General features: G+C 56.2%; 2 protein-coding genes across 2 annotated transcripts in view; one reads left to right on the top strand and one right to left on the bottom strand.

Annotated features, from left to right (window-relative positions):
* Positions 1 to 8,885: 8,885 nt before the first annotated feature.
* On the top strand, positions 8,886 to 11,246 carry NANOS3 (nanos C2HC-type zinc finger 3). Its single transcript, XM_049875455.1, has 2 exons — positions 8,886 to 9,357; positions 11,179 to 11,246. The coding sequence occupies exons 1-2, from the start codon at positions 8,886 to 8,888 to the stop codon at positions 11,244 to 11,246; spliced, it is 540 nt and encodes a 179-aa protein (XP_049731412.1).
* Positions 11,247 to 13,539: 2,293 nt separating this feature from the next.
* Positions 13,540 to 22,127, bottom strand: part of BRME1 (break repair meiotic recombinase recruitment factor 1) — a 28,859-nt gene continuing 20,271 nt past the window's right edge. The window contains 4 exon segments of the mRNA XM_049875457.1: positions 13,540 to 13,566; positions 13,569 to 13,692; positions 14,275 to 14,370; positions 16,041 to 16,129. Of these exon segments, the coding sequence (XP_049731414.1) occupies positions 13,540 to 13,566; positions 13,569 to 13,692; positions 14,275 to 14,370; positions 16,041 to 16,129 (336 nt within the window).

The raw sequence follows: 22,127 nt of genomic DNA on the forward strand, positions 1-22,127 counted from the left end.
GACATCCCAATGTGGCCTGGTGTCTGGGGCGGCCGGGCGCCCAGCGCCGCTGCCTGTCTCGCCGCCCCTCCCGTGGGTGTGTGTCTCGCAGCCCCCTGCTCACCCTTCCCAGTGTCTGTGGTTCGCGTGCCTTTGTGTGCGTGTGCTCCCCGCGAACCTTAGAGGTCTCCGTGCGTCTAGGTCCCTACTTATGCCCGTCCGCTTCCCAGTGTCTCCCGTGCGGACCCAGGGAGCCGCGTCCTGTCACCTAGTGGGCAGCCCTGCCTGTGTCCCGGGGCGCCTGGCGGGAGAACTCAGGCGCGTACGGCCGTGGCTGGCCCCAGAGCCCGGCGCGGCGCGGGGAGGAGGGAAGGGGCGGCGGCGGCGGGGCGCGCGGGCACGTCACCGAGACAGACAGGCCGGCGGGCGGGGGGTGGCGGCCCCGGGTTCGAGCCGGCGACGGGCCCACGGCCCCCTCCCCCCGCGGCCCGGAGAGCCCCCGCCCGGCCCCGAGCTGCCGAAATGCAATTTCCCGTGCCGGCGCCTCGGCGCGGGGGCTTTTCCGGGCGGACTTGGAAAGAAGAGGAGAGCCCTGGGAGCAACCAGAACGAGGTGGGCGCGGGCGCCGGGCGGCCGGGGGCGTCGGACCGGGCGGTCGGGGGCGCCAGGGCAGGGGTGCCGGGGCGGGGCGCGGCGGGGGCCCGGCCGCAGCCCCCACGAGCACCTGCTCGCGCCTGGGGGCGGGCACCCGGCCTCTGCGGCCCGGCCCTCCATTGTTGCGGCGGTTGGGAAGGGGGCGGGGAGGCCGGGTGGCATCTCTGCGTCTAGCCTTCCGGAGAAGGGGCGCCGAGGACCAGACTCCTGAAGGAGGACAGCCCCGCAAGTCCCCAAGCCGAGGCCACTGTGGGGGAGGGCGCGCGAGCTGCCCCCGCGGGGCGGGGACGCATGCCGTGGGCGTGGGGGCTTGGGGGCAGTGGTGCGGGAGTCGCCGACACCTGACGGCGGGAGGGCCGTGTCAGGCGGTGGTGAGCTTTGTTCTTGGGGCAGCAGAGCGGGTGGGGGGCCTGGAAATCCAGTGCTGGAAGAGGCTCCGAGTTGTACGTGCGTTCGGGAAGGCATCCCCGGCCAAGTTCACGGACACGCGGGCCTGCTCTGGCTCTGCAGAGACGGATCCCCACGGGCGGCCCCGCTTGGGCCTGGCTACGCCCTGGCCGGGGGCTGCAGCGGCGCCGCCAGCGGGGGGCCTTGGCGCCCTCCCGGGGCTACCCCCAACCTGTCATTAGCAGGGGCTGCAGGGTGTTTCCAGGGGCCAAGGCTTGCTAAGAGCAACCTGTCCTCCAAAACTGGCCATAAAAAGGAAAAATGGCTCCAATTCCCCTGCTTAGAATGCCCTTTTAAAGGTACAGGGCACCTTTCCCAGGGGACCTCTTCCTGGAGACTCTGCTGGGGGTGGGGGGCTAGAAAGCCCCCTCTTTGGCTGATGGGGCTGAGAAGCCCCCCCACACACATTTGGGGTTTTCTACCCCCATCTCCATTCCCATTATCTACCCCACTCGTGACTGCTGACACAAACATTTATAGAAACATGGTTAGATTCTCCCAGATCATTGAGGAGGACCCTCAAGCTACACACCATACAGGGACATATAACATCCAGGGTTGTACACAGTAACTCCAGCACACACATGTGCACACAGTCACCCACCATAACACTGCCATGTGTTCACACAAAATAGCAAGGGTGATGCAGTCATTCAGGTGATGGGGTCATTCAGGACGGACACCTTGAAAATGCTGCCACACGGAAACATTCAGCCACTCCCCACAGTGGTCACAATGTAGATACACAGCCTTATGCATACACTGACATACAGACACACAGATGCTCACTGTACCAATCACGCACAAATTGTCACCCAGAGAAGCCTTGACAACCACAGTTACATAAACTCCCCAACACAGGGACACATAGACACCATTGTCCAAGATGACATGGACATGCACACTTAGGCGTCCATGTGTCTGCCCAGCAAGGACACACACTCAGAGGGTACAAGACCTGCAGAGAGAGGGGCATCCTGACAAAGGGTCCCCATAATCTTGACATATGGACCCCCCAATAGCAGCCAAGAGCGCTGACACACAGCTGTCCACAGTAAAACCAATGCCACAGGAACACCCATTAAGAAGTATTGACATCCCAACAGTGCTGACACCCACCCTAACACTTGGTATGCACCTTCCTTGTTGTCCTCGAGTCGATTCCAACTCATATCGACCCTATAGACACAGTAGAACTGCTCCATAGAGTTTCCAAGGAGTGCCTGGTGGATTCAAACTGCCAATCTTTTGGTTAGCAGCCGTAGCTCTTAACCTCTACACCACCAGGCTTTCCAGATACCTGTAACGATGCTGACACGCACACTGACAGAGCATCACAGACACAATACCATGCGCACCTGGGCACGTACAGCTGGTTTCCCACAGGAAAATGGACACAGGGACATGCAGAAATCCAAAGCCACTTTGATATTCAGACTCCACACTTGTTTCTTGAACATCTGCTACATGACCGGCACTGGGGACATAGCTGTGAACAAGTGATAAAAGTCTCTGCCCGCCTGGACCTCGCATTTTAGTAGGGAGGCCCTTAATCGGATGACACACAGACTGCAGTCACCCATGGTGACATCGACAGACAACAGACATCCACGAACACTGGCTCACACATCGACCTGCACCAAAAACAAAAAACCCAAACCCATTACTGTCAAGTCGATTCCGACTTATAGGGACTTATGGGACAGAGTAGAACTGCCCCATAGGGTTTCCATCCAAGGAGCAGCTGGTAGATTCAAACTGCAAACCTTTTGGTTAGCAGCTGAGCTTTTAACCACTAAGGCACCAGGCCTCCTACGTTGACCTGCAATTCCCTACAATTGCCTAAAGCACGTCCACCATCACACAATCAGAGGCCCATGGGGGTCCTGACACACACAGTGCACACCCACTTACCCACCAGGACACACAGATGCCCATGGACCTCCAACACAACCCCCCCAGAATAGCCCTGACCTGAAGCCCACTGAGCCCCCCAGTCCCAGGCTCACAGACAGCCCCTGCCCCTTCACACAGAGTCCACCAGACCCGACCCAGGGTTGCCCTGTACCGTGAGCCTCAGTGGAAGGGTCTGGATTTCTCCTCCAGAGCCCTCAACCCCAACCACAGAGAAGTGGGGCCTCCTAGCCTCCCCCCCAGCTCAGGTCGCACATCCGGTGGGACATGGGAAGGAAGCTCCGGCTCCTGGCCCACCCACCGCCCCATCTGGGCAAGACAGACGAGCCCCTTGTCTGAGGACCCTGGCGTGAAAGGCTCTAGCAGCTGGAAAGGAAGCTGGGGAGACGTCATGGGGAAGGCAGGGCAGGAACCTGAGAGGCCACGCAGGTGTCATCAAAACCAGGAGCCCCTGCCCCCTAGTCTAGACAGCCCAGGCCATCAACGAGCCCCCCACCTGGGGACCGCCACAGGGCTCACTCTGTCACTGCAACCCCATAATGGGCTCTTTGTCTGACCAACCAGTCTCCCTGCTGGCCCATGCACATACACAGACACACAAGGACATACACAGAGACACAGAGGGACATATAGGGACACACACAGGGTCACACACAGGGACAGGAACACACCCAGAGACATACACAGAAGTATGCACACACGGACGCACACCCTGGGACATACAGATGGGGACACAGACACACACACAGGGAAACATACACACAGGGACATACCTAGAGACACAGAGCAAAATATAGCAATACACTGAGGGACACTAAGAGACAAAGAAGCATACACAGGGACAGAGACAAACAGGGACACAGATATACACACAGGGACAGGGACGGGGACACACACCCAGAGACGAAGAGGAACACAGAGACAGAGACACAGATATAGACACAGGGACAGGGACACACATACCCAGAGGGACACACAGAGACACTCATATAGGGACATACACAGAGACAGATGGACACACAGGGACAGGGACACACATACCCAGAGGGACACACAGAGACACTCATATAGGGACATACACAGAGACAGACGGACACACAGGGACATATACCTCAGGACATACAGAGACACACAGGGACACACACAGAAGGACACACACCCCAGGACATACACAGAGACACACAGGGACACACACAAAAGGAAGTGCATACACATACACACACACACACGGGGAGACGGAAGCACTCACACACACACACACAAAGGGACACACAGGGAAGTACTAGCGCACATGTATACACACAGACACACACACAGAGGGAAGCACACACACAAGGACACAGGGAGGGAAGCACGCACACACACACACACAAAGGGACACACAGAGGGAAATACCCACGCACGCATGTGTACACACACACACACACACACATACACACACGGACACATAGGCCTCCAGACGTCACCTCCTGCTTCTGGCCTGGCACCTCCCCCACCCCTTGTTCTTCAACTTGACAGCTACTACGCAGAGCTGCCTCCATCCATTGCCTGCCCATCTGGCTCTGCTGGGACCTCTCACCTTCGACCCTGACCCCCAGACCCCACAGCTGTCCTGCCTTCCAGGACCCCAGGAAGGGGGCAGGGCTCCTGGGTCAGCGTGGCTTCTGGAGGGCTTCCCCTCACCCTACTCAGACCCATCCTCTGCCCCAGACAGACCCTCCTAGCTGGGGGTGGGAGTCCCAGGGGCTAAGGAGGAGGAAGAAGCAGGAGGGCCACAATGGCCTGCACAGGGTGGGGGCGGGGAGGGAGGAGACAGCTCCTCCCGCCCCCCACACCCCCTATCCCACTGGGCTTCAAGGGTAGATCAGGCTCATGCCCAGATGGTCAGAGCCGCAATAGGACGTCCAGGCAACCCTAGTTGTCCTCAGGGACTCTTGGCAGGAGGGACAGTTAGCCCAGTCAGTCAGAAGAAGGGGGGGTAGTGGCTGACACCCACAGGACCTGCTCCAACCCCAAGAGGAAGATGGGTGTAAAGGGCCAGCCACACACAGGGGCGCACCGACAGCCAGACACACACACGGAATCAGCCTCAGACAGGCGACCCCAGGCTGACAAAGAGACAGGCGGACCCAGACAGACGCAGAGGGCGGGAAAGCAACTGCGACCAACCACCAGCAGACAAAGGGAGACAGGCCGACCCCGCAGGGCCAGACGGCCCCACCCCACCTGCGGGCCAGATGGGGGCTGAGGCCCCTCCCACCCCCTTGACTTGCAGCCGCAGCCTCTTGCCCTGCTGCTGCCTTCCCGACGCCAGGGTGAGACACCCCTCAGGAGGGTCTTTCCCAGCCTTGGGGAGACCCTTACAGGGCTCCCCTTCTTGGCAGGTCAAGGTCAAAGCCCTCAGAGGGAAGCAAGACAGAAGGTGTCTTGGGAGTCTCCCTTCCCCCATGGGGCTGCAGGCCTAATGACCCACCATTATAGCTTCAGGAACACCCTCTGCGCCCCCTCTGGTCCTAGCTCTCAGAGCCTCAGCATCCCCACTGGTAAAATGGGTCTCCCGACAGTGGGTTTAATACCACTCGTAATCGACTCGACGGCAGTGGTAATACCACTAACCCCCAACTCTAAGCATTCACCTCCTTAGCACCCAATCTTCAAAGCAGGAGACCCTGTGGCTCCCTCAGCATCTCACTCCCCTTGTCACCCCTCAGAGGAGAGAGTCCTTAAGCCAAGGGCCTGGATACTTGTGCGGGGTGAAGGGGCACAACTCCGGGCCACCACCAACCCTGCACCCAAATGGGGGCCTACTGGCTGGGGCGGATGGATGCAGGAGAAAGTGCTCCACCCTGAACTCTGAACAGGAGGTGGGGATGAGACTGGGTGGGGGTGGGCCTGTGGGAGGGGGCTGGATTCCATGGAAGCCGGCTTGGGGATCCCTAGGAACTTGGCCTACTTGGGTGTCTGGGTGGGTGGGCTTCAGGGGAGGGCTCTAAGGAGGCAGGGCTCCCCTCCCAGTAGACAATAGGTGAGGAGCCTTAAGGGGTGGGTTCTGAGGGCGGGGATCAGAGCCAGCCTAAGAGGGGCTGGGCTCCTGGAAAACTAGTTTAGGGGGCCAGGCCCACGGGACTCTAGATGGACAGGCTTTAGGTATAGGGCTCTAGGGGCAAGTAATATGTAGGTCAGCCTTAAGGGGTAGGCCTTGGAATGGGCCTTGGCTGGAGGCTGCAGAGTGGCAGGTTCTGCATGGGAGGTCTTGTGGGCAAGGCCTGGGGGGACTGCAGCCTCCACCAACTGACATTCTGGGGGTCACCCAAACCCAACATACTTGGGGTTCCTGATCTACCTTGGAATTCTGCCAGGGAGGGACCCAGACATTAGGATGTCCAGATGTCCCTTTCTAGGCCATCCTGGGGCGTCCCCAGGCCCAGGTTAAGGGTGGCCACCCTTTTTTCTCCCTGGTTGCTGCTTGGCTGGGGGTGGGGTATACCTGCAGGCCTGAGCCTGGGCGTGGGGGGACCCCAGGGAGGAGGGTGTTCAACTCTGCCCAGCTGCTGGAGGAAGGGACTGGGGGCTTTTGTGCTCATGAGAAAAGGGGGAGCGGCATCTTGCAGTCAGGGCCTGAGGAGGGGTTAGTCAGCCTGTTTCAAGGCCTTGGGGTACGGTTTTGCACCCCCACATCCTGAGGGCAGCACTCCCGTGGCTAAGCTCTCGGTCGGTGGCCCCAGAAGAGCCGGAGTTCAAATGAGTGCACCCCGAGAGACCCCCACTCCCTGCAGGATGGAGGGTGACTTCCCTCCTTCTCTCTCCTGGCGCTTCTCCCAGGTAAAATGGGGCTGTGGGCCCCGAGGGCAGGGTCTGGCTGTGGCCTCATGCTGACACCCCCTTGTTATGATTCATAAACAATAGTGGTGGGAACACAGTTAGCTGAAGGTGTTACATTGTATTAAAATGACTTGTTTATAGCCTTCTGGGTGGAAGCCCCAAGGGAGGGGGCCCTGTGGCTAGACACTTTTGGGGCAGACATCTGGGCCCCTGGAATGCCTTCCCTGCCTCTCACTAGCTGTGCCTTTTGGTCTCACTCTTCCCTTCCTGGGCCATTTGGAGGATTCCAGAAGTTACCATCAGGCACTGCTGCATTTATGGACAAGGGCTACATAAATATTTACTGTTGTTAATACTTTTAGGAGCCCTGGTGCTGCAGTGGTTAAGCGCTCGGCTGGACTGGTTGGCGGAGTGAACCCACCAGCCGCTTGGCTTGGCGAGAGAAAGATGTGGCAGTCTGCTTCAGTGAAGATCACAGCCTTGGAAACCGTCTGGGGCAGCTGTCCTCTGTCCTATAGGGTCGCTATGAGTGGGAGTCAGCCCGAGGGCAGTGGGTTTTGTTTTTGTATTGCTGTTTGCCCCATGTTCTTCTCTGGCTTGGGACAGACAGTGTGTACCTAGTAACTGTTTGCTGACTTAATGACAATATGTGAATCCCTTACTCTTTCTCCTCTGTTCCCCCTACCTTGCCGGGTTCCCTCTCCACCACCCCTCCACCACTTGGTCTCTGGAGAATCCACCAAGGGTTTGGGGGAACATTCAACCTGTCGGTGAGTTTGGGCAGCACAGGCAAACCATCGACCGTTGAGTGGACCCCGAGGCCTGGAACTGCCATCTGCCTGTTGCAACCACACCTGAGATCTGGGGGCGGAGGTGCTGATGACAGGGAAGCCGGCTGGGACTGTGGAGCCCTAATGAAAGCATACCCCTCCCCTAGGCCACAGCGAAGGTCACAATCAACATTCATTGTTGTCGGTGGGTTGTGAAGATGGAGGCCAGACCCACCGGGGGATGAATGTCACTGTGGCTGGGCCAGACACGGCCTGGGGGATGGGAGGGGGACAAGGCCCCTGGGCTCCCTCAGATCTCTCAGCCCATCCCTTGCCCTGACCCCCAGCCTCTTACCTCTTGTGGAGGGCTGGTGTCAGGGATCTTTACGGACGTGGACTGGATTTGAGGACTAAATCCTGGAGGGTGGGTGGGGGCAAAGCTGGGTGGAGGGAGGTGACCAGAAACCTTTCTAAAGAGGGCAGCAAGCTCTGTTCTCAGGAGGGGTCAATGAAGATTTCCTGAATGAATGAACAGGGAAAGGAGGAGGGAGGAAGGGGTCGTGGCGTTTCCAGGTCCTGGGATGGCGTTCTAACCCTCCTGGCACTCTTGGACTCCCTCTTGCCCTCTGCACACCCTTACATGAGCTGGTCCCTCTGCCTGGAAGTCTCTGTCCACCTGGGTGACTCCTGGCCACACTCCACCCTCCCCAGGCTAAGATGGGGTCTCCTTTGAGTGGGGAGGACCAAGGAGACGGCTAGTGCTGAGGGTCCCCCAATAGCCTGTCCTGTGATGTACTCCCAGGGATGCCCAGCCTCTGCTCCCCCACCCCCCTGCAGGGTTTTGTTTCACACACAGACACACCCCGCCCTAGGGTAGGAACACCCCCACAACCCAGGAGCCAGAGGCCACCCCCCTTCCAGAGGCTGCTAAACATTAGCAACCCTCTCAGGAGCCCAGGGGCACCTGGCCCTGCCCCCAAACCCCCATTGCCCCTGGCTGGCCTCAGTGCCCTCTGAGGGTGTGGGCCCAGATTGGCTGCTCCCCTGCAGCCTTGTCGCCCCAGCCTACCCAGGAGACCAGTACCTCCCCTTGGCAGGTGCATTGATGGGGGCGTCAACAAGCCCCCCTGCGACACTAAGGAGCCTCCCTCAGTCTGCTCCTCCCCCTTCGCACCCCTTGGAGGTAAGAGGAGGGAACAGACAGCCCACAGACTCCCAGGCTCCAGGGAGGGGCAGGGAGTGAGGGGCTGAGCTTTGGCAGGCAAGTTTGCTTCTCTCTCTGCCTGTCCCCCCCAAGCCATGGGGACCTTCAATCTGTGGACAGATTACCTGGGTTTGGCACGCCTGGTGGGGGCTGTGCGTGGGGAAGAGGAGCCTGAGAGCAGGCTGGACCCCCAGCCAGAGCCAGCGCCAGCGCCAGCGCCAGGTCCAGGGGATCAGAGGCCCAGCATGGAACCCTCCCTGGCCCCTGAACGCCTGTGCTCCTTCTGCAAACACAACGGCGAGTCCCGGGCCATCTACCAGTCCCACGTGCTCAAGGACGAGGCGGGCCGGGTGCTATGTCCCATCCTGCGAGACTACGTGTGCCCGCAGTGTGGCGCCACTCGCGAGCGTGCCCACACCCGCCGCTTCTGCCCGCTCACTGGCCAGGGCTACACCTCAGTCTACAGCTATACCACTCGCAACTCGGCTGGCAAGAGGCTCACCCGGCCTGACAAACCGAGGACACAGGACCCAGGGCATCGACGAGGAGGAGGAACAGGTGGCTGGGGTTAGGGGTGCTGTGGAGGGGGCCTGGAGCCAGACTACATTGAGCATGGGACTGTACCCCTCTGGGCCTCTGTGAAGTGGGATTAACCCAGTGCCCACTCTGGAGGGCTGAGGGAGGGGCAGGGATCCATGTAGAGTTTAGGATAGCCTTCTAGAGGTGGTGCTTGTCATGGAGAAGCTGGGGCCAGTTTTGCTGTGTGTCATTGGGCCAGTCACTCTCCCTCTCTGGACCTGTGGAAGATAATGCTATCCTTTTCCAGGCGCGGTGATCTGGCAGGAGTGTAACTGTGGGATAAATGTAGTTACTGCCAGGGCTCCAGTCCTGGGGGGCACTTAGAACTGTGTGGCATGGGGAAGCTCTGAGCCTGGCTTCCTCATATCCACTCACTTACCAAATAGTTTGCTGGGCCGGGCCAGCAGTGGGAGAGCAGCAGTTAAAATGCTGGGTGAGAGGTGTTGAATTGGGGGGCCCAGACCAGGGCTTTGTGGAGGAAGTGACTTCTGGAGGCCTCACTTGGTTAGGTGGGGGGCAGGGAAGTGGGACCCAGGCTCCAGGGTGGGTGTGCAGGGCTTTCAACTCCAGAACAGGGTCTGTTCAGGCAATCTGAGGCTCAGCGTGTCTAGGGGAGGAAGGGTGTGTGTGTGCGTATAGGGGGGTGTCAGATTTTGGGGCAAGCTAGGGGCTTACAGGGCCTTGCAGGTCCCCTTCAAGAGTTTGGACTTGGGCACTGGGGAGCCATGGAAAAGGCAAGGTCAGACAGATTTGTGTCAGAGCAAAGACAGTGGCTACCGGATGGGCAGCTGTACCATAAGAAGGGTTTGAGAGCACTGGTAGGGTGGAGGCAGATCTGGTCTCCCAGGTAGAGTGTTGGGACTGTACCAAGGCAGAAGGCCTGAGCCTTGGGGGAGCAGCAGGTTGGATGGAGAAGGGGGTTTTGAGTCTGGGGTGTGTGGATTGCTCACGAGGGCAGTGGGGGCTGGGAACTCCCCTCCCCAGGCTCTCCTTAGACTTCATCTGGCATCCTGTTTAAATGCAGATTCTGATTCTGCAGGGCTGGGGGGGCCCTGAGGGCCAGGCTTTGAGGAGCCGCTGGCTTAAAATCGCAACAATTATTACTGGCACAAAAGATCTTCCGGGATTTTAAAAGAGAAAACCAACTTAGCACCTTTAATTGCCGTAGGGGAAGTCTGCCACTAGAGGGCCCCATGGGGGGGGGTCCTGCCTCCCCCATCAGACTGAGCACCTTAAGGTGTTGGCCAGGTGGGCCTGGCCCCTCTTTGTCTCCAAAGCTGCTCAGTGAGTATTGTGACCTGGATGAAAGATGCTTTTCTGGGGCCCCTGCAGGAACAGATACTGTTCCCTGTGAGGTTTGATGAGGTTCGTCTCAGAGATGCTGGAAGTACAGGGAACACAGAGATGATGGCCTTGGAACTCGCCTTTTTCCCCTAAATTCAAAGGAACTGAAAAACTCCCCTCCTTTTAAGGCAGGGAGGGCTGGAGGAGCCCTCGCCAGGATATTGACTCAAAAAGGCCGCCTGAGGCCTCCCTGGTAACTTACTTGGGGGTTAATAACAAATCGGGGTCAGCAGAGCCCTGCAGAGGTGAGAAGGTGGTGTCATTCGTCTAGGCTCCAGGTCCCACTGGGGCCAGCCCTGGTTCAGGCATGTCCTAGAATTGCTATTCCCAGGAGCAGCCCCCAGGTGGCGACAGAGCCCGGGCAGCGCTGAAGGTTCAGCTAGGACTTGGGGCGTGTTTAATCATTTCCTATATATTTTTTTATATTGTGTTTTTTTCCCTCCCCTCCTCCCTTTTAAAATGCAGGTTCCAAAGGTGCTGGGAAGTCTTCAGGACCCTCGCCTTCATCCTGTAGTCCCTCCAGTTCTGCCTAGGAGGCCAGCAGTGGGAGGACAGGGCCCCGGGAATCCTGCCTTCACCAGGGGACTAAGACCCAAGCTTGGTGGAGGCTGGGTTTCAGGGAAAGACACCCTGCAAGGACCGGCCCCCAGGCCTGGGCTTGAGGCCACCGGGGCTGGCAGGGAGCAAGGCCCAGGGGCATAGTTGAAATAGCTCATATGGGGCAGGAGAGAGGTTCTCAGGTACCCCCCCACCCTCCCCACCAAACTGCCAGCCGTTCAACCCCAGCCTGTCCTGTTCACGCGCATACGGAGTCAGCACGCAATAAACGCCTTATGAACGCAGCAGTGTCAGATGAGGCCGTCTTGCCTGGAGATCCTGAGCCCTGGGCTGGGGGTCCCTCTTGTCTCCCGGCTGCATCAGCCCTGTGTGTTACTGACCTCCACTCTCCCTGACTGCTGTCCTGATTAATACCTGTTGGATTTGTGCCTGTGAGCTGCTGTTCTGAGACAGGAGTGGGCGTCCCAAGGCAGTTGTGGGGTTCCGAGAGGTGGCCTGGCCTGAACTTCTGAGAACATCCTCAGTGACCATGTGTCAGCAATGGGGCGTTTTTGCAACAGCAGGTGTTCTCAAACTCCCAGAGATGGGCAGGATCCCCACACAGAGGCGGGGGCTGATATGAGGGGGGAACTTGAACCCCCATCTTTTTTACATGAATGTTACCATGGGCGCCCCAAGGACAAGGGGTGATGCAGATACCCGCCAGGAGCTCAGAACATGGGAAGGACAAATTGATGGGCAGGACTATGTCCTGGGGGTTTGGGCCAGCCAGAGCCTTGGGCCAAGGGCACTGTGGTAGTTGTTTGGGGGATCTGCTTGGGCAGGAATGGAGGGGGGCATCACAGGAAGTGTGGGTTCCAGTTTGGTTCTCTATAAGGTGGATGCACCTGGGGGAACCCCCACACCCCTACCTGCCTCCTCAACATCTCTGTCTCACTCTCCCTGACCCTGTGGGGGCTGTGCTAAAGGAAGCTGGTTGGCTGTGGTCCCTCCACCTTCTTCCCCCAAACTGAGGGCTGGCACTGGGGCCAGGCTCCACTCACGGCCCAATCCCTGCCCCACCCCCCCCCGCCCACCCTTGGCTTTTCCAACCCAGGAGGAGGGCTGGGTGAGCTGGGGTGGGAGGGAGCTCTCAGCCTGCAGCCCAGGTGTGGAGGGGAGAGAGGGGAAAGGAAAGAGTAGAGGGCTCCTCTCGGCCCCAGGGTCTCTGAATGTGTCCTGGAGGGGCTGAGGAGGGCGCTCAGTGCGTTTTTCGGGCGATATGGCAGGAGACCCTGGCCCGTTCACCTTGTTCTCCTCCTGCACTGGGTCTCCCCAGTGCAAGAAGCGGAGGAGTTGGCCTGGCTGATTTAATGGAAGTAGCGTTTCTGTAAAGTGGCAGCACCTGAGCCCTGGGGGCTATGGTAAGGCTGCTTGTAGGATGGGGGTGTGTGGCGCCCACCTGGAACTGGCAGGAGCTGTCTGCCAGAATGGTTTCCTTCCAGCTTGGGGCTGGAGGCAGCTTGTCCATTGAGGGCAGGGATCTGAGCACTGGGCTCAAACTCCCCAGTCAGAGCACCAGCTACCGCTTCTCCACAGACGTTTGTGTGAGTGTGCCCGAGTATGTACACACACAGACCCTCAGAGGAGCATCAAACATGCCATAACTTGTGGGGACCCCTGACCTGCACCCCAGGAAGGATGCAAAATAAATCATAAGGAGGGGGGGCCTGTCCTCACCTAGGAGGCTAAGGAGGATGCTTTGAACCAAACAGCAGTTGCAGGGACTAGTTAGGGAATCATTTATTAAAGGCCATCCCAGAAAAAAAAAAATGGAAATTGGGAGAAAGGTAAAGATACAACCAACAAAGGGAGCCCTTTTCTCCTGGTGGGGGGGCGGGGTAAGAAACAAATTCTGAACCTTGCATAACCTCAGCTACTGAGGTAAAATTTGCAAATCAAGATAAACATCTGGGTGGCTCCTGGGTCCCGGCTCAGACTAGACGGCTGGGCTGCCTGCAGGCAGGTGCCCTCCCCACCCCCGAGTGGCGCTCTTGGCCTCCTCTGTTCCAGGAAAGGGGCTGGGGGCTTAGACACGGGAGGGAAACAACACACCTGGCCGCTCTCCCCACCCGTAGAGCTTTCCCAGGTCAATCAAGAGACTGTTGCCAGTTGTTTAGCAGGGTCAGGGAACTTCTTAGGGCCAGTGTTTGTATATCTGCAAAGGAAACACACATGCCCGTGCACACACACACACACAGGGTCATGCACACACACACTGGAGCAGCCCTACAAGTCCCTCCAGGGCTGCTTCCCTAACGAGGGAGATTCCCAGCCCCCTTGGAGGCATAGGGCACAGGGGCCTTTCCTGCTGGCTTCCCCTTCCGGTAGCTGAGACGCTTGAAGGCTTCCAGGTCCCGGTGGGTGCTCATGATCAGCCGGCTGGGGGGAAACAGGTACGCGAGCTGGGAGGTATGCGTCGCCACTGCGCGCCTCAGTAGGGCCCACACACTCACCCTTGCACACAGGCTCTCACGTAGGCACACACGCACTCACATGCACGCTCACACATGATGGCAGACACCGATGCACAGGCGCACACACATACAAGGCACTCAGGCACACACACATTCATGTGCACAGTCACACAGGTGTACTCACGCACAGGTCCCCACTTTAGGATGCACACACTGTCACACTCATACACAAACACGTGCACATGCTGACACAGGCACACTCACACGGGCACATACTCACACTCACTCGTGTGCAGACTCACATGCATACCCAGAATCAGCTTGTTAGAGAACACGGTGTGACCATCCACACCACTCTTAGGACCTTCACGTTTTGGCAACAGATGGGCCAACAGTACAGAGGTGTAGCAAGAGAAGAATGAAGCAGAAGCTTCCTGGAGGCCCCTTGGTGCCCCCAGTGGTTCCTGTCTCTCACTGCTCCCTCCCCCCCTCCCATGGGCTGTCCCCGGGTCCCCAAGGCCCCCACGTGCCTGAGACCAGCCCTCACTTGAGATTGGAGAGCTCCATGATGAGGCCACACACGATGTCTGTTGCGTCCTCCAGCCTGGGGGCCTCAAAGGCCTTGTTTCCTGTGTCCTGGGTCCTGCAGGATAAAGGACAGAGGAGAGGCCTAACCTGGCTTGGGACTGCCCCACCAGAGGGCAACGCCATTTTGAGGAGCTTTCACAGGGCCCTGTAGCTTTGCGGCAGAGCCCTGATCGCCAACACAGCTGTCACTACCATAGTGGTTTGTACACCGAATCCAGCTGCTCCTCACCACTGCCACCCTTGTCAGATGGTGCCTGGGCCACAGCCTCCTCCCTGGATCCTGCACCCACCCTTGCAGCCTAATCCCCACACAGCCTGGGGCCAGGGGAGTAGGGACTGTGAGGATGGACACACCAAACCAGTTGCCATGGTGACCCCACATGTGTCAGTGTAGAACTGTCCTCCATAGGGATTCCAATGGCTGATTTTTCAGAAGCAGATTGCCAGGCCTTTCTTCTGAGGTACTTCTGGGTGGATTCAAACCTTTTGGCTAGCAGTTGAGTACCTAACCATTTGCACCCCCAGGGTCTCCCTCAGGGCACAGCTCTCCCTAGAGCTTGCTGGCCGTAACCTTGGAAATCCCTGTTCTGCTCCATCTGCCTTGTCCCCCAAGGCGGCTGGCTGTCCTTGGGCCTGAGCCTGAGCCTCTTGGGTGTCTTGCTGAGCCTCAGGCTAGCAAAGCCAACCTCTTCCTGCGGGCTGCAGCCACCATCTGTGCTGGGTGGGCACTGCTCAGGGAGGAATCACAGACTCAGACACGAAGCTCCCACTCCCTCCCTGATGCTCACAACAGAGGGAGCACTTTGACTGCCTCTGGTCCACATGCAGGTCGTGTGGTAGGGGGCAAGGAACAACAGGTGGCACCAGAGGTACTAGTGAGAACCTGTGCAAGGGCAGGAAGCATGAACACAGCCGCCCCACACCACGAGGAGCAGGAGGAGGAGGAACACGTGCAGCCCAGGGCTGCAGCCAGGGCCCCTCTTCCATGTTCCCCAGACAGAACCTTGGCTGTGAATAATGGATGAGCCTCTGCCCCGTGGAGAGGGAGGTTCAAGTGCAGGGTAACAGGAGAGGATGGCGGTGGGGAGGTAGGGCTGGCTGCTGCGGGGTAGGGGAGGGACTCCCTGAGGAGGGCGTGGACTGGAGGATGCCCCTAGGCCCCGAGGCTTACAGGAGGGAGAGGAGGTGGCTTGCCCAGGTACAGAGCCAGAGTGGGGGTGGTGAGGAGACCTGGGCAGAGACCAGAGCTGGGGATGGCTGGAGGTGGTCCCGCCAACAGCTCTTAGCCCTGCCTGGGTCCCCTTGCCCTCTTGGGGACTCAGGGAAAGCGCTGGACTATTGCCTCAGGAAAGTGCACACATGTATCTATAAACACACATAAAGCTGGGGGCGCCACCCCAGGAGTCCCAGGAATCCATGGAGCGAGGCATTGGCTTGGGTGAGGATCACTGAGCACTAGTTCTCTGCTTGTGGGCAGAGAAGGGGATACGCATAGTCTGGAAGGTGGGGCCCAGCTCTTCTTTGTGGCTGGGGGCTAAGGCCTAGCAAGGGGGAACCCAGACCAGCTCTGTCACCCTTGTCAGTAGAATGGGAGCCTACATGGCAGATGTGAGGAGGGTGTCCAGCAGGAACGTGGGGTCTAAAGAGCCAGGAGGTCCGCAACCCCAGGGAAGAAGAGTGGCCTCATGCTGCATCGAGGGGCCCAGTCCACCTCCCACCACCTACCTTGGTCTGGCTGTGGTGATGAGGGCTCTATCAGTAGGTGGGTTGGTGTCAGGCCAGCAGGGGCTGAGTCTGCTCCCCACAGGAGAGGGCTGGAAAGAGAGAGCCATGTGGAGGGTGGGGCCAAGCTAGGCCTGCACAGAGGAGGGTGCAGAGGGCAACATGTGCGTGAGTGCCAAGGTGGGGGGAGCCAGCCAGGTCAGCGGGGCTATTTTCTCCCCCTAACTTGCCCGTCATCTGCCCGGTCCGTCTCCCCGCCAACACTGTCACCCTGCCCCATGGTCCTGTATCTCCCTCTGTGGGCACTGATGGTCCCATGGATATACTCACTGTCCCTCACCACTGGGGGTGACCATGCAAGCCACTGCTTCCTGCACACCCCACAGTCTCTTCAACAGTGCAGAGAAGCCCACATGGGGTCTCTGGCTCCAATGTGGTGGGCACAGCACGGTCAAGGGATGAAGTCCTCGACACCTTGGCCAGACAGGCAGCATGTGTAGTTATCAGGAAAAGATTTGGCAAATACATCACAAGGAAAAATTCATAATTAATAGAGAAGAAAATCTGATAACGCTGTGAAGTTTAAGTTTCTAAATGTCAACTGTGGTTTAATTTTCGTGGAAAATGTCAAGCTCGACTACGGAGATGATGTAAGTCCCTCTAAGTGGCAGAAGCCATGGCGGATGGGCAGCGGGGCCATCTGCCTCTTCTGGGGGGAACAAAGTCTGGGGAGGGGGCTTGTTCTAAGGAAGTCCTTTCCAACTGGAGGATGGTGGCTTGAGCCACCATGGAAAAGGGTCCCTGGATGCAAAGGCCATCAAGAACTTCCTGTGTAGCAGCACTATGAACAGTAACAAAAAGTGGAAACAGCTCAAATGTCCATCAACAGATGAATGGAAAAACAAAATGCAATACATTCACACAATGGAACGTTACTCAGCCATGAAAAGGAAGGAATCACCGGTTGATTCCAAGACATGGATGAGCCTTGAAGACACTACGGTCAGTGAAAGATGCCAGACCCTAAAGACCATATACTATATGACTCCACATGTAGGAAATGTCCTGAATAGGCAAATCCCAAGAGACAGAAAACAAATGACTGGTTGCCAGGGGCTGGGGGTGGGAAAGGGGAGCAACTACCGCACAGGGATCTTTTTGGGGTGATGGAAATGTTCTATCATTGGATTGTGGTGATGGGTGCATGATTCTGTAGAATTTATTAAAAATTACTGAACCATACACTGAAAATGGGAGAATTTTATGGCTTGCAAATTATACCTAAATAAAATTCATAGGGTTCTCATAGGGGAGTGATTTTGACCCCCACAGGGACACTTGGCAACGTCTGGAAACATGTTTGGATGCAGCGCTGGAAGCGCCTACTCGTCTATGCCAAGAAATTTAGAAGACAGCTACCCAGCCAACCAACTGGAAGAGATCCATATTTGTGCCTATTACAAGGAAAGATAATCCAACCGAATGTGGAAATTCTAGAACAATATCATTAATATCACAGGCAAGTCAAATTTTCCTGAAGATCATTCAAAAACGGCTGCAGCAGTATATCAACAGGGAGCTGCCAGAAAGTCAGGCCGGTTTCAGAAGAGGACGTGGAACCAGGGATATCATTGCTGATGTCAGATGGATCCTGGCTGAAAGCAGAGAATACCAGCAAGATGTTTACCTATGTTTTATTGAGTGTACAAAGGCATTTGATTGTGTGGATAATAAATTATGGATAAGAATGAGAAGAATGGGAATTCCAGAACACTTAATTGTGCTCATGAGGAACCTGTACATAGAATCATGAGGCAGTTGTTCGAACACAACAAGGGGATACTATGTGGCTTAAAGTCAGGAAAGGTGTGCATCAGGGTTGTATCCTTTCACCATACTTATTCAAACTGTATGCTGAGCAAATAATCTGAGGAGCTGGACTATATGAAGAAGAAAGGGGTGTCAGGATTGGAGGAAGACTCATTACCAACCTTTGTTATGCAGATAACACAACCTTGCTTGCTAAAAGTGAACAGGACTTGAAGCACTTACTGATGAAGATCAAAGACCACAGCCCTCAGTATGGATTGCACCTCAACATAAAGAAAACAAAAACCCTAACAACTGGACCAAGGAGCAACATCATGATAAACAGAGAAAAGACTGAAGTTGTCAAGGATTTCGTTTTACTTGGATCCACAATCAACACCCACGGAAGCAGCAGTCAAGAAATCAAATGACACATTTCATTGGACAAACCTGCTGCAAAAGACCTCTTTAAAGTGTTAAAAAGTAAAGACATCACTTTGAAGACTAAGGTGCACCTGACCCAAGCCATGGTGTTTTCAACTGCCTCATATGCATGCGAAAGCTGGACAATGAATAAAGAAGACCAAAGAAGAATTGATGCTTTTGAATTATGGTGTTGGGGAAGCATATTGAATATACATACCAAGGACTGCCAAAAGAATGAACAAATCTGTCTTGGAAGAAGTACAGCCAGAATGCTCCTTAGAAGTAAAGATGGCGAGACTACGTCTCTCATACTTTGGGCATGTTATCAGGAGGGATCAGTCCCTGGAGAAGGACATCATGCTTGGTAAAGTAAAGAGTCAGCAAAAAAGAGGAAGACCCTCAACAAGATGGACTGACACAGTGGCTGCAGCAATGGGCTCAAGCTTTAACAATGATTGTGAGAATGGCGCCGGACCAGCCGGTGTTCCATTCTGTTGTGCGGAGGGATTGTTATGAGTTGGAACTGATTTGATGGCACCTGACAACAACACAGGGACACTTTGCAACATCTGAAAACATATTTGGTTGTCACAACTGTCGGGGTGGGTCGAGGCCAGGGATGCTGATAAATATCCTACAGTGTGTGGGACACCCCCACCACAGTGATCTGGCCCCCAGTGTCAGTAGTACAAAGGTGGAGAACCCCTGCAGTAGCCAAGAAAACCCTATGGAGCAGTTCCACTCTGCAACACGTGGGGTCGTCATGAGTTGGGGGCCAACTTGATGGCAGCTAACAACAACAACAGCATCCAGGCCCAGGAGTACAGAAGTCCCCATCTGCCAGCCCGCTGAGGGAGCCACTTTGAGAAGACACCAAACCTTCCCTGAGGGAAAACTGGCTCCTGTCACTGCTGTGCAACCTCCTGGCCCCCTTCCTCCCTGATGCCATGTGGGGCTGTGATGCTGAGGTCAAGGGTCACCATGCCTTTTCACCAGGAGGACGGCTGTCACTGTTATCTCAACCCAAGCACTGCTCCCGAGGACCCCTACCCACAGGCCACAGGGGCCACTGGGCGTGGCTCTGCCTTCCCACAGGAACCTGCTGGGTGGCTGGGTCGCCCTGACTTGCTCAGGAATGCCCAGTGTCAAAACAAAGCACACCCAAGTTGGCAGCCAGGCCTGAATGCTGGCTCCTCCCCCAGCTGGTCCAACCACCTGGTCCTGATTTCTTGATATTTTCAAAAGCACATTGCCCCTGCTGGCCTGCTTGGAAGGGCTCACAGGTTTACCTGCTAGATGCTGCCCAGGCAAAGGTGATCCCAAGCTTCCCTACTACTTCCCCAACCTTCTCCCCAGCCCCTGCCCAAGAGGCCAGGGGCTGGGAGCAGCTTAAGCTGCTGTTCTTTCCAAGGGAGGGTTTGCAGTTTCTAATGGGCAAGGGTCCCAGGATAACATCTCAGATGTGACCAGCCCCTTCCAGATCAAGGGCCATCTTGTCCAGACCCTAACACCGAACAGCACTGGGACTTTGCTTTTAATGACACCATCTCATTTGGGATCACAACACTGTGAAATGGGAGGGCACCTGAAGATTGGCCAGCAGAGATTAATTCGTATGCCTTCTGTGTGGCAGCTGGGCCAGGCGATAGGGCCAATGCTTCAGATAGTCAAAGTGACCCTGGAGATGGCTCAGGAAGGTGGCGCCTGGAGACCCACGTGCACCCTCTTCACGTCCAGCTCAGCCTTACTACCCTCCCAGGTTGGAACAGTGGGCCATTGCTCCAGTTGTGCCGTGCTCAGGAGCTGTGTTCTATGTTGTTGTTAGGTGCCCTTGAGTTGGTCCTGACTCACGGCAACCCTTCATACAATAGAACAAAACGCTGCCCAGTCCAGCACCATCCTCACAATTGTTGTTAATAGTTGGCCTACGGTTGCAGCCACTGCGTCAGTCCATCTGATTCAGAGTCTTCCTCTTTTTCACTGACCCTCTACTTTACCAAGCATGATGCCCTTCTCCAGGGACTGGTCCCTCCCGATAACACATCCAAGGTACGCAAGACGCAGCCTCACCACCCTTGTTTCTAATGAACATTCTGGCTGTACTTCTTCCAAGACAGCTTTGTTCATTCTTTTCGCAGTCCATGGTATATTCAATATTCTTCGCCGACACCACAATTCAAAGGTGTCAATTCTTTGGTCTTCCTTATTCATCATCCAGCTTTCACAGGCATATGAAGCAACTGAAAACACCATGGCTTGGGTCAGATGCACCTTAGTCTTCAAGGTGACATCTTTGCTTTTCAACACTTTAAAGAGGTTTTTTTTTACAGCAGATTTGCCCGATGCAATGTGTCTTTTGATTTCTTGACTGCTGCTCTGATTTCTTGACAAGCCCCCACAGTACGACAAACTGACAGACACGTGGGGGTGTTCTATGAAAACCCAGTAACCAGTTGCCGTCAAGCTGATCCTGACTCCTGGCAACTCCATGTGTGTCAGAGTACAACTGTGCTCTGTAGGGTTTTCACCAACTGAGTTTTTGGAAGTAGATTGCCAGTCCTTTCTTCCAAGGCTCCTCTGGATGGACTTGAACTTCCAACCTTCCGGTTAGCTGAGGGCATTCACTGTTTTCCACCACCCAGGGACTCTATTCTATGAAAAAGAGCTCTTTAAGCACTGGAATCACGCAGAACCAGGTGGTGACAGGAGAACCAGGAGAGGCAGGCGGGGCCCATGCTGACCATGGGGGCAGGGACCACGTCTGATTTGCTTTCCTGACACGGAGCAGGCGCTCCATAAATAGGAGCTAAATGATTGGATTGTAATGCCTCAGCGGGGTGGGCCAAAGGAACAGCGGACACTTGAAGAGCAAATGGGCTCCATGTTTCAGGGCAGGGTGGCTGAGGCGCGGCTTCAGAATCAGGCTGACCTGGAAGCAGACCCAGCCTCCTCCGCTCACGGCTGTGTCACCTCCAGTAGCTACCTGACCCCCCTTCAGCCTCTTGGCCACACCCAGTGTGTGGAAAGAGTACTTACCACCTGCTTCCCTGAGGTGACTGCCAAGCACTCAGTCGGGCTCAGGTGCGCCAACTGCCAGGGATGCTGCGTTTCCTGAAATGAGGTGGCCACCTGCCCTGACAGGTGACCAGGAACAGCCGGCACACACTCAGCAGCCGGAGAAGGCAACACCTGGGCAGCTCTCCTACTGCCCTGTCAGGTGGGCAGGTCCTGGGAGGAGGCAAAACCCTTACAAATTCTACCAGGAAAATAAAATCACATATGTTGTGGATGTTGTTGTTAGGTGCTGTCGAGTCGGTTCTGACTCATAGCGACCCAGTGCGCAACAGAATGAAACACTGCCCGGTCCTGCGCCATCCTTACAATCGTGGTTATGCTCGAGCCCATAGTTGCAGCCACTGTGTCTTGTGAGTGCCTTCCAACCTGGGGGGCTCATCTTTCGGCATGATATCAGACAATGTTCCGCTGCTATTCATAAGGTTTTCACTGGCTAATGCTTTTCAGAAGTAGACTGCCAGGTCCTTCTACCTAGTCTTAGTCTGGAAGTTCAGCTGAAACCTGTCTGCCATGGTGACCCTGCTGGTATCTGAATACCGGCGGCATAGCTTCCAGCATTACAGCAACACGGGAGCCCCCACGCTACGACAAGTAATGAACAGGCATGTGGGAGAAAATCACACACGTGTGTATATATATATATACATATATGTATATATATATATATAGGGTCACTATGAATCAAAATCGACTCGACGGCACTGGGATATACAAACCAAACCAGCTGTCGATTCTCAGCCCCATGTATGCAGAGTAGAACTGTGTTCCATAGGATTTTCT

The sequence above is a fragment of the Elephas maximus genome, chromosome 3 (genome assembly GCF_024166365.1).
Source record: "Elephas maximus indicus isolate mEleMax1 chromosome 3, mEleMax1 primary haplotype, whole genome shotgun sequence".
NCBI lineage: Eukaryota > Metazoa > Chordata > Mammalia > Proboscidea > Elephantidae > Elephas > Elephas maximus.

Coding starts and splice junctions, on each gene's coding strand:
- NANOS3 (XM_049875455.1), top strand. CDS start 8,886: ATGGGGACCTTCAATCTGTGGACAGATTACCTGGGTTTGGCACGCCTG. Junction 9,358..11,178: donor AGGAGGAACAGGTGGCTGGG/GTTAGGGGTGCT, acceptor TTTAAAATGCAG/GTTCCAAAGGTGCTGGGAAG.